A 12,500-nucleotide genomic window follows, 5' to 3' on the forward strand; every position below is an offset into this window, starting at 1 on the left:
CCACACACACACACACACACACACACACACGCTCACACACACACACACACACACACACACACACGCACGCACATGTACGTTTGCAAACCATGCACAACGATGGGTGGCTGTGCAGCTACCGATCTGTACACTACCACAAAAGTACGTTGCGAACTCGCACATGAGATGGCAAGACGTCAATGCATGCTAGATAGTGGCATTGCTCCTGCTCCTGCAGAACTGTTAGCATTTGGGCGTGCTGCCCGCTGACAGCCCATGGACTCACCGCCCGTTCCCCCAATCGCTCTCCTTGACGATGCCCACACCCGTCACAACGATGCAGACACAAAGAACCAGTGGGCGCGAGATGACCCGGCGTTCCTCGTTCTCCTTGCAGCATTTCTCACCGGTAGGCGGTGGTGCTTCGCTTTGAACCACACCCGCACGTTACTTGTTGAGCAAGGTTCTAGGGGATACACCTTCCCCGCTGTCACATGTTATGGAGTGTCCGTACCATCCTGTATTCTTCTTCCTCTCACACCCGACGTTCTGCTCGCATGTCTGTCGCGCGCTGCCTGTGTTGTTTACTGTGCATGACAGTATCGACCGCTCTCAGTGCCGTGATATTTAAGCTGTCGTTTGCAGCCTTTGTCAAGCTGTTGCTCTGGGTCATCTTTGTGGACTGCATCGGAGTTGGGCTCGTCATCTCAACACTTCTCTGGTGTTGTGTGTGTGTGGATGTGTGTGTGTGTGTGTGTGGATGGGTGTGTGGGTGTGGATGGGTGTGGGTGTGTGTGGATGGGTGTGTGTGTGGTGAAAAGAGGGCGGCATTTCTTGCAGGTGGGCAACAAACGAGCAGGGTCTTTTACTCACGCGAAGCAATGTGCACAACCATACACACACACACACACACACACACACACTCGCGCTCACGCGCAACCACCAATCTATCAGGGCGTTTTCAAACTTTGTGTTGAAAGGGGAACCGATGGCACACCACGTGGATCAGAGTGTAGAGTTTGGATATGCGTTTGATATTCACTGCAACTCGTTCTTCCCGCTCTTCGTCACCCTCCACGTCGTCCAAATTCTCCTTGTTGGAGGTGCGACCCAACACACACACACACATACATACATACACGCAAGCACAATTACCCGTGTGTACGCGTGTGTGCATGCTGGGATTTGTGCATGGTTGTCTCTGCGTGCTTGTAGAAGTGAATGTGTGTGTGCATGTAAGTGCGCACGAACACAACACACCACCTCTGTCCTTGACGACGCTTTCTCCTCCCTGGACTGCTCCTCTTCCCCGGCTATTGTAGTCGTTACCAAGCCGTGGTTTCTGTCGGTGGTGCTGGCGAACACGCTCTGGCTCATTGCTCTCACGCAATATGTTTACATCACATTCCTCGGCTACTCCGGTGCGCAGCGTACGAGGGTGTGTGTGTGTGTGTGTGTGTGTGTGTGTGTGTGTGTGTGTGTGTGTGTGTGTGTGTGTGTGTGTGTGTGTGTGTGTGTGTGTGTGTGTGTGTGTGTGTGTGCGTGTGTGTGTGTGCGTGTGTGTGTTTCGGGCTGGAATTTTTTCCCGCTCGCTGTGACAGACGCTTGCTTCTCTTTCAACTACTCACAACAACAACAACAACAACAACAACAACAACAACAACAACAACAACAACAACAACAACAACAACAACAACAACAACAACAAATCTGATAGCGTTACCGTTTCTGCGGAAGACACACGCGTTCCTGTATCCAATGGTGCCCATTCTTGTCGTCTACTTCCTCTCCATCCTGCTGCAGTGGAACATCAGCAGCACCGTCCTTCAATTGTACGGGCTGACAGGCACACAGGACGCAGCAGCCACACCAGCGTGACATGACACAACCCTTTCGCACTGACAGTTGTGCGCACGCACTCGTTCGCACTTACGCACACACGCACATTCGCATCCGTGCGCCTACACATGCAGACCCGTGTGTGCACATCATCTTTGCGTCGTCTGCTTGATGTGGTCCCGCGGTGATATGGGATGTGTGACACTAAATTTTTTACTCGTTGCTTGTTTGCTTCGCGTTGTTTGAAAATGTAGCAACCACATAACAACCAACCCAAGCATGTCTTACACATACGACACGTACAACAACACCCGCGCACACTCACGCATGCAAACACGTGAGCTGTGACTGTGCATGGAGCCCACAAGCATGACGCAAGCAACGCGCACATCAACATCTACAAATCCCGCAACACCCGTGCATCGCCAAGCACAAAATCACACACACACACACACGTACGTCATCATCATCATCATCATCATCATCATCATCATCATCATCCTTGTTGCCGACATGTCACGTCGCCCATGACGGCCCGGTTGCCCCCCCCCCTCCTCTCCCACCTCTCCGTCCCCCTCTTCACCTTCGCCGCACAGGCGACCGGGAGTAGGAGCGACGGCGTTGAAGCGGTGACCGTGAACGTGAACGTGACCGTGATCGTGAACGCGATCGTGAGTCAGAGCCAGAGTCTGTGTCCACGCTTGAGCCACGACGACGACGACGACGGCTGCCACCACGGTCACCACCACTGCGGCCGCGGCCATGGATAGTGGCGGTGGTGGTGGTGGTGGTGGTGGCAGGTTGGTTGCGGAGTTGTTTTCGGCGCTGCTGCTCCTCCTCGGACGCCGGCAGCCAGTAGATGGCGGGCTGGGCCTGAACACGATGGAAGGGGAAGGAGACGCTCAGGCGCACGAACGTGTGTGTGTGTGTGTGTGTGTGTGTGTGTGTGTGTGTGTGTGTGTGTGTGTGTGTGTGTGTGTAGAGTGTGTATGCGAACGTGCATGTGTGCATGTGTGTGTATGTGTGTGTGTGACGTCGAGTCTGGCGCACCAAACTCAACTCAGTTGAATTGTACAGATTGCACCCAGCCCACACCTTGGTTTTCCTGAAGAGGTCATCCAACAGCACGGCTGGCTTTGCTTCCTGCTGCCGCTGCTGGCCTTCCCCTGCAAACATGGCGGCAGTGATGGTGGAGTGAATGGTGTCAATGATGGAAAAGGCTTGGTTGGCGGATGGGTGTGGCGGTAGCCGAGGGGATGAATTGAGGGGATGAATACGAGAGATGCCTTGCTTGCAAGCTCGCAATGACACAATTCATGCAGCAACACCATGTGCATGTGTGTGCATGTGACCTTCTTCTTCCTGCTCTTCCTTCTTCTTGGCCTTGAAGGCATCCTCAGCCACAAGCGTCGCCTTCAGCGGCTGATGGACGCACGACAGCAGTTGGGGGAGCGGGGCAGATGCGGTTTGGCATGGGTCACGCATTAGCCAACTGAAATATGCACATGAAACAAACACACAGACACAGACACACACACAGACACACACAAGACACATACACACAGACACAAGACACAGACAGACACACACAAGACACAGACACACAGACACAAGACACAACAGACACAACAGACACATACACACACAGAATCACACACACAGACACAGACACAGACACACAGAATCACACACACACACACATACGCAGACACAAACACACACATACACAACACATGTGGTGAACGGGGGGGGGGCACCTGGCCGTGACGGGGCGGCCAGGGAAGACCAGAGAGGGCGCGAGCGGTGGCGACGGCGCCCTCGTGTGTCGTGTACTGTTGACACGCAAGCACATGGACGTGGTGTGTGGTGGTGAATGGCGCGGAGTGGGGAGGTGGGGGAGGTTGTTAACAAGATCAGGTGAAGTGCAGTGGAGCGCGTGGTGATGACTCACACACGCACACACGCATGCACGCATACGAAGCATGCACAGGCACACGCCTTCATGCAACTTTGCACACACACACACACACAGACGTACGCACGCGCACACACAGCATGCATGGGCACACACATATACACACAGCATGCATGGGCACGCGCACCTCCACGTAGCACTGTGATCGGATGGAGTCTGTGGAAATGACCTCTTGGCCATCAGCGAGCGTGCCGTGCTGTCAGCGACGCAACGGCAATGAAGATGATGAAGATGATGATGGACAAGGTGGTGATCATGTTCGAGTGAAGGTGAGGACTGAGTTAAAAGAAGCGCCACAGCGCACGAATTGAACATCACTTCAAGCCTCACCTTCCCACCCCACTCACATACACACACACACACCTGCTGCAAGAGCATGCGAAGAGCCAGGCGGGTGTAGGGGCGTTTCAGGTTCTGCACATGGACAACACGGTAGTCGTTGTCCGTGTCACCAATGTCCTTCTCCTCCTCCTGCTTATCCTCCTCCTGCAGTTGTGCGCTGCTGTCATCTGCCGCTGTTGCTGCGCCACTCGCATCGGCAGCGGTTTCCATCGCAGACGTCTTCGTTGGCACCTCCTCGGGCTCCGTGCCCAACATGTCCTGACAGGTTAACACCGCACAAGAAACATATGCGCCCATGTGTGCCCATTGTGTGAGACAGGCAACACCCGCATTGCAGGCAGCGAATGCGCACTCTGCACGTATCTGTGCCTGCTCTACATTCCCTTCACGCCATCAAAACACACACACACAAACATACACAAGCATGCACACATGCACACACACACACGCATGCATTTAACATACACAAGCATATGCACACATATGCACACAAAAATACACACTAATGCACAAAAACATACATACACGTACATACACACACGCACAAGCACGCACATACACAAGCACACACACATGCACACCCAATAGGCAGAAGAGGCACAGACCTGTAGGACAGTGTCGTCAAGGATATCGTCTGAGGCAGAGGGCCGTGAGTGCTCTGAGCTGGTGCGCCAGCGTGCACGCCGCGAACTGGATGGCTTCTGGCACAGTGGAGAGGGGATGGAGAAGCAAAACATATCGCGGGAAAATCACATGAATGTATCGCGAAGACAACCCACACATGGCTATGAGCATAGGTACATCAACAACTTCAACAGCCATGGTTGCCAGCCCCTCTTGTGACACACACACACACACACACACACTCACAATGTGATGTCACCTTTGTTGAAGCAGGCTTGCTGCTGGGCCAGGAAGTGTCAGCGCCATCGTCCATGCCCTTGGTTGTTTCGGACGCGTCTTCGCCAGCAGCCTCGCCAGCGTCTGCGTCCTCCGTCTTTTCGTGTTTACCAGCCTCTTCTTCTTGCTGCTTCTTTTCGCCTTCACCTTCACCTTCTTGCTCGCCATCCTCTTCTTCATCATCTTCTTGCTGCTTCTTTTTGCCTTCACCTTCACCTTCATCTTCACCTTCTCCCTGACCATCTTCACCATGTTCTTCTTCTCCCTGCTTGTCTTGTTCGTTCGCATCCTCCGCCTCAGGAGCTGCTGCGCTCTCCTGCTCCTGCTCCTGCTCCTGATCATCACCACCCTGCTTCTGCTCCTGCTGCTCCTGCTCAATCTCTGAGTGCATGGCCTCCTTCAACCGGGCGGCAAGCTCGGCTTTCCGTCCAGACACCGCAAGCCCGCGGCTGCGCAGGCTCTCCTTCAGCTCCACCACCTTCATCTTCGCCACACTCGCATCCGCAGCACTGAACGCATCTGCCATCGTTGCTGCCTTTGCTGCTGCCTTTTCTGCTGTTGTTTGTTGTGGTTGCTGTGAGTAAACGTGCATCGAATCAAATACACTTTCCGCTATTGTTTTGTTTGTTTGTGTTTTTTTTGTTGCTTGCAACAATACAAAGCAGAGCGTGCTGCAGCAACAGCAGCGTGTCACGTTCAGGTTGCTGCACTGTTGCGCTCGCTTTTTGGACTGGACTACACTCCAACACCTTGCTCATTCCTCATCAGCCTCCACCCCATCCACACACATACACACATCCACACATCCCCACATACACACATACACACATACACACATCCGCATATACGACGCACACATCCACACATACACACACGCCCGCACACACCCCTCTTTACATGCTTTGCGATCACTGGTGTGGCCATGACAGCGTGCAGCGACAGGATGAACGTGATTGTGTTGAGCCTCTTCCTGCTCCTCCTGACAGTGAGCCATGCCAACGCGACAGCTACACCAACACTGCGAACAGGGACCCCGAGCGCTAGCACATGTCAGTTTGATGGGTGCGATGAGCTGTGTACGCGCTCCTTCTTGCTGAACTCAAGCGCGGCAACGCTGGCTCCCGGTGCCGCCAGCACGTGGCCTGTGGTGACTGCAGGGCATCCGCTGTCCGCGTGCACAAGCTGGAACGACGTCATCATCTGCAGCACCGCCAACGCCACGGTGCTCAACTCGCAGCCGGGCGTCTACGCCATGCGCCCTTCTGCCAGAACACCCAGGGCTCAGCTGGCCGCGCGAAGCAACCGCTCTGCAAGCGTGCAAAGCAATCACCCTTCTGCAGACGCACTGAAGCCGGGCGACCCAGCCATCATCTGGGAGACAAAGGAGGTGCTGGGAAGCCGCGCGTTGCCGCTCCTGGACCTGGCTGGTGACAGCTTCTCTGTGGACGGGCTCATCCTGTATGGGGCAAACGTCATTGGCACACCACTTGGCCAACCCGTGCTCATCAAGCCGTACTTGGGCGCCGTTCACTCCATGACTGGAACCACCAACGGTGTCATGCTGATACCGTCCCTGAACGGCCCAATGGCTGCATACCTCACCAACGGCGTGCCGCACGCCTCCCTTTGGCTCAATGACACGGTGCATGGCGTCAACGGTACATTCACAGCCCTTCACACACCCGTTGTCTTCGGGAACCGTGCCATCTTCCTCACCCGCTTCCAACCCGACGCCACCACCGCTGGCCGGTCAACACATGTGCACTCTTCTTCACCGCCACGAATGACACGCGCGATGCCGGAATCGAGCAGACCTTTTGCTCAGCAGCAACAACAACAGCAACAACAACAACAACAACAACAACAACAACAACAACAACAACAACAACAACAACAACAACAACAACAACAACAACATGTGTGCCGGTTGTATGCCCTGGACGTTCAGCGCACCATCTCTGATCGTCTGCAGATTGCCTGGTTCACCACGGTGCCGTGTCCGCACTCTGCCGTCACCAAGACAAGTGCACCTGTGCACTCTGTTGATAGTACACTGGCACAACACCCGTCTTCTACCCAACACACCTCAGGGTCGCGCCGTTCCGCTCGCCACAACAGCGGTGCAGACATAGCAGCTCCGTGGACACCGGCGGTGATAGGGTTTCATGACAGCAGTCAGGTGTGCATGGTGCTAAGCGCAACACCAGCCACAGCACAGCAGCAAGGCCCTGTGGGCCCAGTACATGCAGCTAACACCTCAACTACGCTGCATTGCGTGTCCATGCTCACAGGCAACACAACAGCAACAGCACCACTCACACCTGCACATTCCAAAGCGAGGCCAGAGGAGGATGTGCACAGCTTCTGCCGGTTCGCATCACGCACCCAGCCGCAGCAAGAAGGTGAAGGTGACATGCATGCGCATGCCTGGCAGCAGCAACAAGAGGTTGTGTTTGCCCTCACCGTATTCCTCAACCACAGCACTGCGGACACAGCGCCATCCTCGTCGTCGCGCGTTGGGCGTGTTGCGCGGTTGGTCATGCTGAACGCAACCACAATGGAGACTGTGAGTGCTGTGGACATCAGCGGAGACACACCGGCGGGCAACGTGTTGGGCGTCAGCCCTCTTGCTTGCGTGGCGACAGCAGACGGTGCAGGATCCCTGTTGTTTGGCACGGTGAGCGCTGCTGGCGCATACACGATGCATGCGTACGATGCCACGACGTTGCGTCGCACACACCGTCAGACGTTGGGTGCATGTGCTTCTGCCCCTCACCACACTGCGCAGCTTGTGGGCATGGCACCTGCCACCATCGTTGCTCCGTGCTCAGACACCGTTTTCTTTGTGAACATGGCTTCTTGATGCCGTGTGAACTTGATTGGTGCTTCTCGATTGCAGTCCAGCCTGTGATGCTAATGTGTGCGTGTGTGTGTGTGTGTGTGTGCGTGTGTGTGTGTGTGTGTGTGTGTGTGTGTGTGTGTGTGTGTGTGTGTGTGTGTGTGTGTGTGTGTGTGTGTGTGTGTGTGTGTGTGTGTGCGTGTGTGTGCGTGTGTGTGCTGGCCACGCACGCGTGTCCGTGATTCTGTTCGTCATTACCGTTTGCCCTTTGTTGTTATCTTCGGTGGTTTATTCTTTTCCTGCCGTTGACAGGCGGACCGGCATTCAAACACCAGCAACCAAAACTACGCAAGCAAAACAGGCAGTGAGTGCTGCGGACACACACACACACACACACACACACATACACACACACACACAAACAAATGAACAAACAAACAAACAAGCAAGCAAGCAAGCAGCACTGAACGCAAACCAAGAATGGTTGTTGTTGTTGTTGTAACTGAGATGTGAAGCAAACAACAGCATTGAGAGGTCAGAAACACACCAAGAATACGGGGAAACCAAATTAGCTGTTGACAGAACGAAGAGGAAGCAAAATACCGCGAGTACCGGCCACACATGCATGTGTGTCAACACAAGGCCAGATCACCCGCGCAACAACCCACCGAACAAAGAAAACAATTGCGGTGACACGATGTGGCAATGAACAAGAGTGATGGTGGTGGTGACGAAGGTGTGATGGTCACAGGTTGCTCGCAGCGCCGATTGGATGGGACACCACCACACCGTTGCTGGCGGTGGTGGTGGTGTTCACTTCCCGCTTGTTGGTCGTGACGATGGTCGAGAGCGCGGGCTGCCGATTCTGCCGTGATAGATGCGTCCGTCCTCACCCACCAGCTCCACGCTCCGTCGCGGGTCTCGTCGCACCTGCACAGCGGTGGTGGCAGGTGGTGATAGGTGAGGTGGTGGTGGCAGCACGCTGGGAGCTTGGGAGATGTAAGAGGCAACACATGCGGCGCGTGCACGCACACTCACAAACACACACAAACAAACAAACAAACATACAAACAAACAAACGAAAGCAGCATGACGACGCGTCACCTCGACGACGGAGCGTGGTGTGCCGCGCTGCTCCTTGTAGGTCTGCATGAGCCGTGGCGACGTGTGTGCACCACCAGCAGACCGCATTGATCGCGGCAACTCCGACACCTCCACAATCCCATCGCGGCTGCGCTGCTGTACCGATGCGCTCTGTGCACGGCGGGGAATGTACGGCGCCTGTCGCTGCCCATCTTTGCTCGATGGCAGCAGCGGCAGCGCTGGCGTGTTGGCAGGGGTGGTGATGTTGTTGACGGGGGGGGGATGGATGGATGGACGGGAGGTGTGTCGGTGTCAGTACATACTCAACAGAAGCAAAATAATGCACGCGCGTGAAAAAAAAAAAAACACTTGCATGTGCGTATCGGTGCCTGTGTGACTAGAAATGGCGAAGCTACAGATACAAACTCAGACACCCCCCCCCCCCCAAACACACACACATATCGCGCACACACACACACACACACACACACACATATCACATCACATCACATCCCACAATGCGCGGTGTACAGTCGGTGGTACTCACATGGCATGGGTGGTTGGCTGCCTGGTCGGAGGGGGCGGTTGCAGGATATGCAGGCGTACGGCTCCAGTGGCCGTCGCATGCCCGCCGCCGCCTCCTCAAGCGAGATGCCGTACTGTTGGGTGATAGTGGTGATAATGATGATGGTGGTAGTGAGATGAATTTGGGTGCTTGACGCTTGACAATCACTGACACGCGTTAATACACAACTCGCTCGTGTGCACCGCATCGGCACTGTTCACTCCACACACACACACACACACACACACACACACACACACACACACACACACACACACACACACACACACACACACGACACCCCTCCACCTCCTCCACGTGTCCATTCAGGCCCACCTTGCCAAAGATTGCCTCCTGCTGCTCTCTTGCTTCCTCAGGCGTGAGCTGCTGGTTCTCAAGGCGCTTCTGTATCTTCTCGATTTCGTCCCGATCCAGCTTGTTCGACAGCTGGCTCGACAGCTGCTGCACCAGCCCCTCCTGTTGTGGTGTGGTGGTGAGGATGGTGGTGTGGTGAGAGGGTTATAACCGTGGTGGTGCGAACAAGGAGTGCAGCAATGCATCCACACACACGCGCGTGCCCTCTGTCACGACGTGCATTATCACTTCCTCTCCTACACTACTCGTGCTACCACCACCACCACCACCACGATCACCACCACCACGATCAGCACGAGCCGTCCAGGCCCACCGCACCTGTTTCTCCAGCAGCTGCTGCACGCCTTGTGTCCCCGCGTTCATGACCGTCAGTGCCTCATCCACGGCCCGAAGGTTCCGCTCTGTATCACGCGCAACGGCGTCTTTGTCCGCTTTCACATTCAGCGCCATCTCCATCACGTGCTTGTCCGCCTTTGCTTGATGCAGCTCGTCAAGCTGTGCGACAACGACGACAACAGCAGGCGCGTGTGTGTAAGCGAGAATGTGTGTGAGCGAGTACGTGTGTGCGAGTGTGCTAGGAGGGTGAACACGTGCAAGCCCAGCCAACAGATGCACACATGACAGATGTTCCCCTCTGACCTTCCACCCCGCATGATCCCATCCACCACATTCCCTCTCCAAGCCCCTCCACTCCCGTTCCTGCTCACCTTGAGTCTGAGGTCGTCAAGGAGCTGCTGTGTCTCCTCTGCTCGCCCGCGCCCGTCGGCCTCTCGCGCAGCAGCATCCGCATACCGCTGCTCAAGCTGGTGATGGTGATGGTGATGGTGGTGGTGGTGGTGGTGGTGGGTAGTGTGAGTGTCTTTGACCAATAGGAGCTGGCAGTCTAATGTAAATGCCTATTGTGTACAGCAAAGGGTGGACGACAACACACACACACACACACACACACACACACACAGAGCCCGCTAACCTTTGCGACGTCTGATTGGAGCTGCTGGATGAGTGCGCGCGTGCCCCGGTTGCTGGTGGTGTCGACGGCGTCGGGGTTGATCTGCCGGATCGCATCCTCGAGCTCCTCCATCGTCTCCCGGTTCAACTGGTGGTGGACGGTGTTGGGAGTGGTGGTGTTGTTGATGGTCAGACATGTGAATGTGAATGCAAAGACGCTGGTCATGCATGTGGTGGTGGTGGTTGTGGTGGTGGTAGCAGTGGAGGGGGAGGCCAGAAATGGCACTGCGGGGCAGGTAACACACGTGTGCGTGACACGCACCTGCACTTGACCCTGTGTTGTTGTGAGTGTTTCGCGAATGTTGTCTGTCTCCTTTTGCATTGCGTCCATGCGGGCTGTTGCCTTCATAAACACGCCTGCGCGCGCACAAACACATAAGCGCGTTTGGATCGGGTTTCGTAATTGTGAGTTGCGAGCACAAAGGCTGGGCACTACCCCACGCCCCCAAGCAATTCACACATATGTACATACACATATGTACACATACACGCATGTACATACAAGCACACATACACATACGTGCGCACACACACGCACACAACTCAGCGCACACATGCAGCAGCAGCACGAAGATGCAGGGTGTCGGTTACCGCTCTTTGCTTCCTCGAGTTCGCGCTTGAGGTTCTCAATCTGCTGCTCCAGCTGCATATCCTGCATCTCTTGCTGATAGCGTGCAAACTGCGCAGTGCACACGCATATTGTGTGACCGTACATGGACGGGCGTTAGTGGAGGGCGGGGTGGCATTCGTGAAGGAGATGCGTGCAATGAGACAATTCACTCTCTGTCCAAGCCATGCAGACCATGTGTCAGGAAAAGGAGTTGCAGCGTGACACACACACACACACACACACACACACACACACACACACACACACACACACACACACACACACACACACACACACACACACACCTCGCGGCGGAGGTCGAGGTGGTCGTCCTCCAATTTGTCGCATCGCTCGTCCATCAGATCCACCCGCTTGTTCGTGCTCTCCAACAATTCCTTGACTGACGGCACCAACAGCAATCGCGCAGGGGGGGGGGGACAGCGCATGAGCCGTGCACCACACACACGCACGCACGCACGCACGCACGCACCCATACACACGCAAACACACATACACGCGCGCACACGCGACCACACACATGCACACATGCGCCATCGCAGGAGTCGGGCAACGTACTCTCTTCGATGTTGATTTGCTCAATCTGCTCCCTCAGCTCTGCCACGACATCGTCCACATACGCCTTGTCTGCCTTTGCGTCCAGGTCATCTCGCATTGCCTGAAGCGACTTCTCCAGCTCCTGCATGCGGCCCAGTGCCTTGGCAATGCGCTCCCTGTTGTTTGCCACGCCTTGCTCGTTGCCCTCGATCCTCGGCACCATGGCATCGATCTGCTTCTGCACCTCGTTGATTCGCTTCTCCAGCCGCTCAATCAGGTCCTTTGCCAGCTTGTCGACTTGCTCTTGCAGCTTGTTGTGTTTTGTCTCCAGCTCCTGGAACTCCTCCTTGCTCACCATGTTGGCAAGCTGCTCCTGCACGGCATCTGCCAGCGCCGTGAGGCGCCCGTTGACGGCGTCAATCTCGGACGA

General features: G+C 55.4%; 4 protein-coding genes across 4 annotated transcripts in view; 2 read left to right on the top strand and 2 right to left on the bottom strand.

The window, feature by feature from the left end:
• Positions 1–89: 89 nt before the first annotated feature.
• On the top strand, positions 90–2,100 carry PTSG_04832 (uncharacterized protein; the record flags this gene model as incomplete). Its single annotated transcript, XM_004994093.1, has 6 exons — positions 90–141; positions 323–388; positions 580–700; positions 934–1,082; positions 1,302–1,400; positions 1,697–2,100. 6 exons carry the CDS (start codon positions 90–92, stop codon positions 1,855–1,857), a joined length of 648 nt encoding a protein of 215 aa, XP_004994150.1. The 3' UTR covers positions 1,858–2,100.
• Positions 2,101–2,292: 192 nt separating this feature from the next.
• On the bottom strand, positions 2,293–5,625 carry PTSG_04833 (uncharacterized protein). The gene is made up of 8 exons (XM_004994094.1): positions 5,019–5,625; positions 4,741–4,836; positions 4,157–4,393; positions 3,921–3,989; positions 3,576–3,650; positions 3,171–3,240; positions 2,914–2,984; positions 2,293–2,691 (listed from the first exon to the last, which is right to left on the bottom strand). Exons 1-8 carry the CDS (start codon positions 5,559–5,561, stop codon positions 2,398–2,400), a joined length of 1,455 nt encoding a protein of 484 aa, XP_004994151.1. The 5' UTR covers positions 5,562–5,625; the 3' UTR covers positions 2,293–2,397.
• A 28-nt stretch (positions 5,626–5,653) lies between these two features.
• On the top strand, positions 5,654–7,898 carry PTSG_04834 (uncharacterized protein; the record flags this gene model as incomplete). Its single annotated transcript, XM_004994095.1, has 1 exon — positions 5,654–7,898. The coding sequence occupies exon 1, from the start codon at positions 5,958–5,960 to the stop codon at positions 7,896–7,898; it is 1,941 nt and encodes a 646-aa protein (XP_004994152.1). The 5' UTR covers positions 5,654–5,957.
• Positions 7,899–8,252: 354 nt separating this feature from the next.
• Positions 8,253–12,500, bottom strand: part of PTSG_04835 (uncharacterized protein) — a 4,969-nt gene continuing 721 nt past the window's right edge. Inside the window, exons 1-11 of the mRNA XM_004994096.1 lie at positions 12,092–12,500; positions 11,821–11,915; positions 11,497–11,584; positions 11,168–11,262; positions 10,868–10,993; positions 10,605–10,700; positions 10,216–10,392; positions 9,859–9,999; positions 9,505–9,616; positions 8,979–9,196; positions 8,253–8,804 (exon numbers count right to left, since the gene is read on the bottom strand). The exon at positions 12,092–12,500 is cut by the window's right edge and continues 721 nt beyond it. Coding sequence (XP_004994153.1) covers positions 8,688–8,804; positions 8,979–9,196; positions 9,505–9,616; positions 9,859–9,999; positions 10,216–10,392; positions 10,605–10,700; positions 10,868–10,993; positions 11,168–11,262; positions 11,497–11,584; positions 11,821–11,915; positions 12,092–12,500 — 1,674 coding nt within the window. The 3' untranslated portion in view covers positions 8,253–8,687. The remainder of the gene's footprint in view (positions 8,805–8,978; positions 9,197–9,504; positions 9,617–9,858; positions 10,000–10,215; positions 10,393–10,604; positions 10,701–10,867; positions 10,994–11,167; positions 11,263–11,496; positions 11,585–11,820; positions 11,916–12,091) is intronic.

This window comes from Salpingoeca rosetta, assembly GCF_000188695.1.
Source record: "Salpingoeca rosetta unplaced genomic scaffold supercont1.11, whole genome shotgun sequence".
NCBI lineage: Eukaryota > Choanoflagellata > Craspedida > Salpingoecidae > Salpingoeca > Salpingoeca rosetta.

Excerpts from the sequence above, each read along its gene's own strand:
- PTSG_04833 (XM_004994094.1), bottom strand. The coding sequence starts at position 5,561 with ATGGCAGATGCGTTCAGTGCTGCGGATGCGAGTGTGGCGAAGATGAAG. Across the intron at positions 3,651-3,920 it reads GATCACAGTGCTACGTGGAG|TACACGACACACGAGGGCGC; the intron begins GTGCGCGTGCCC and ends GCGTGTCAACAG. Across the intron at positions 2,692-2,913 it reads ACCTCTTCAGGAAAACCAAG|GCCCAGCCCGCCATCTACTG; the intron begins GTGTGGGCTGGG and ends CATCGTGTTCAG.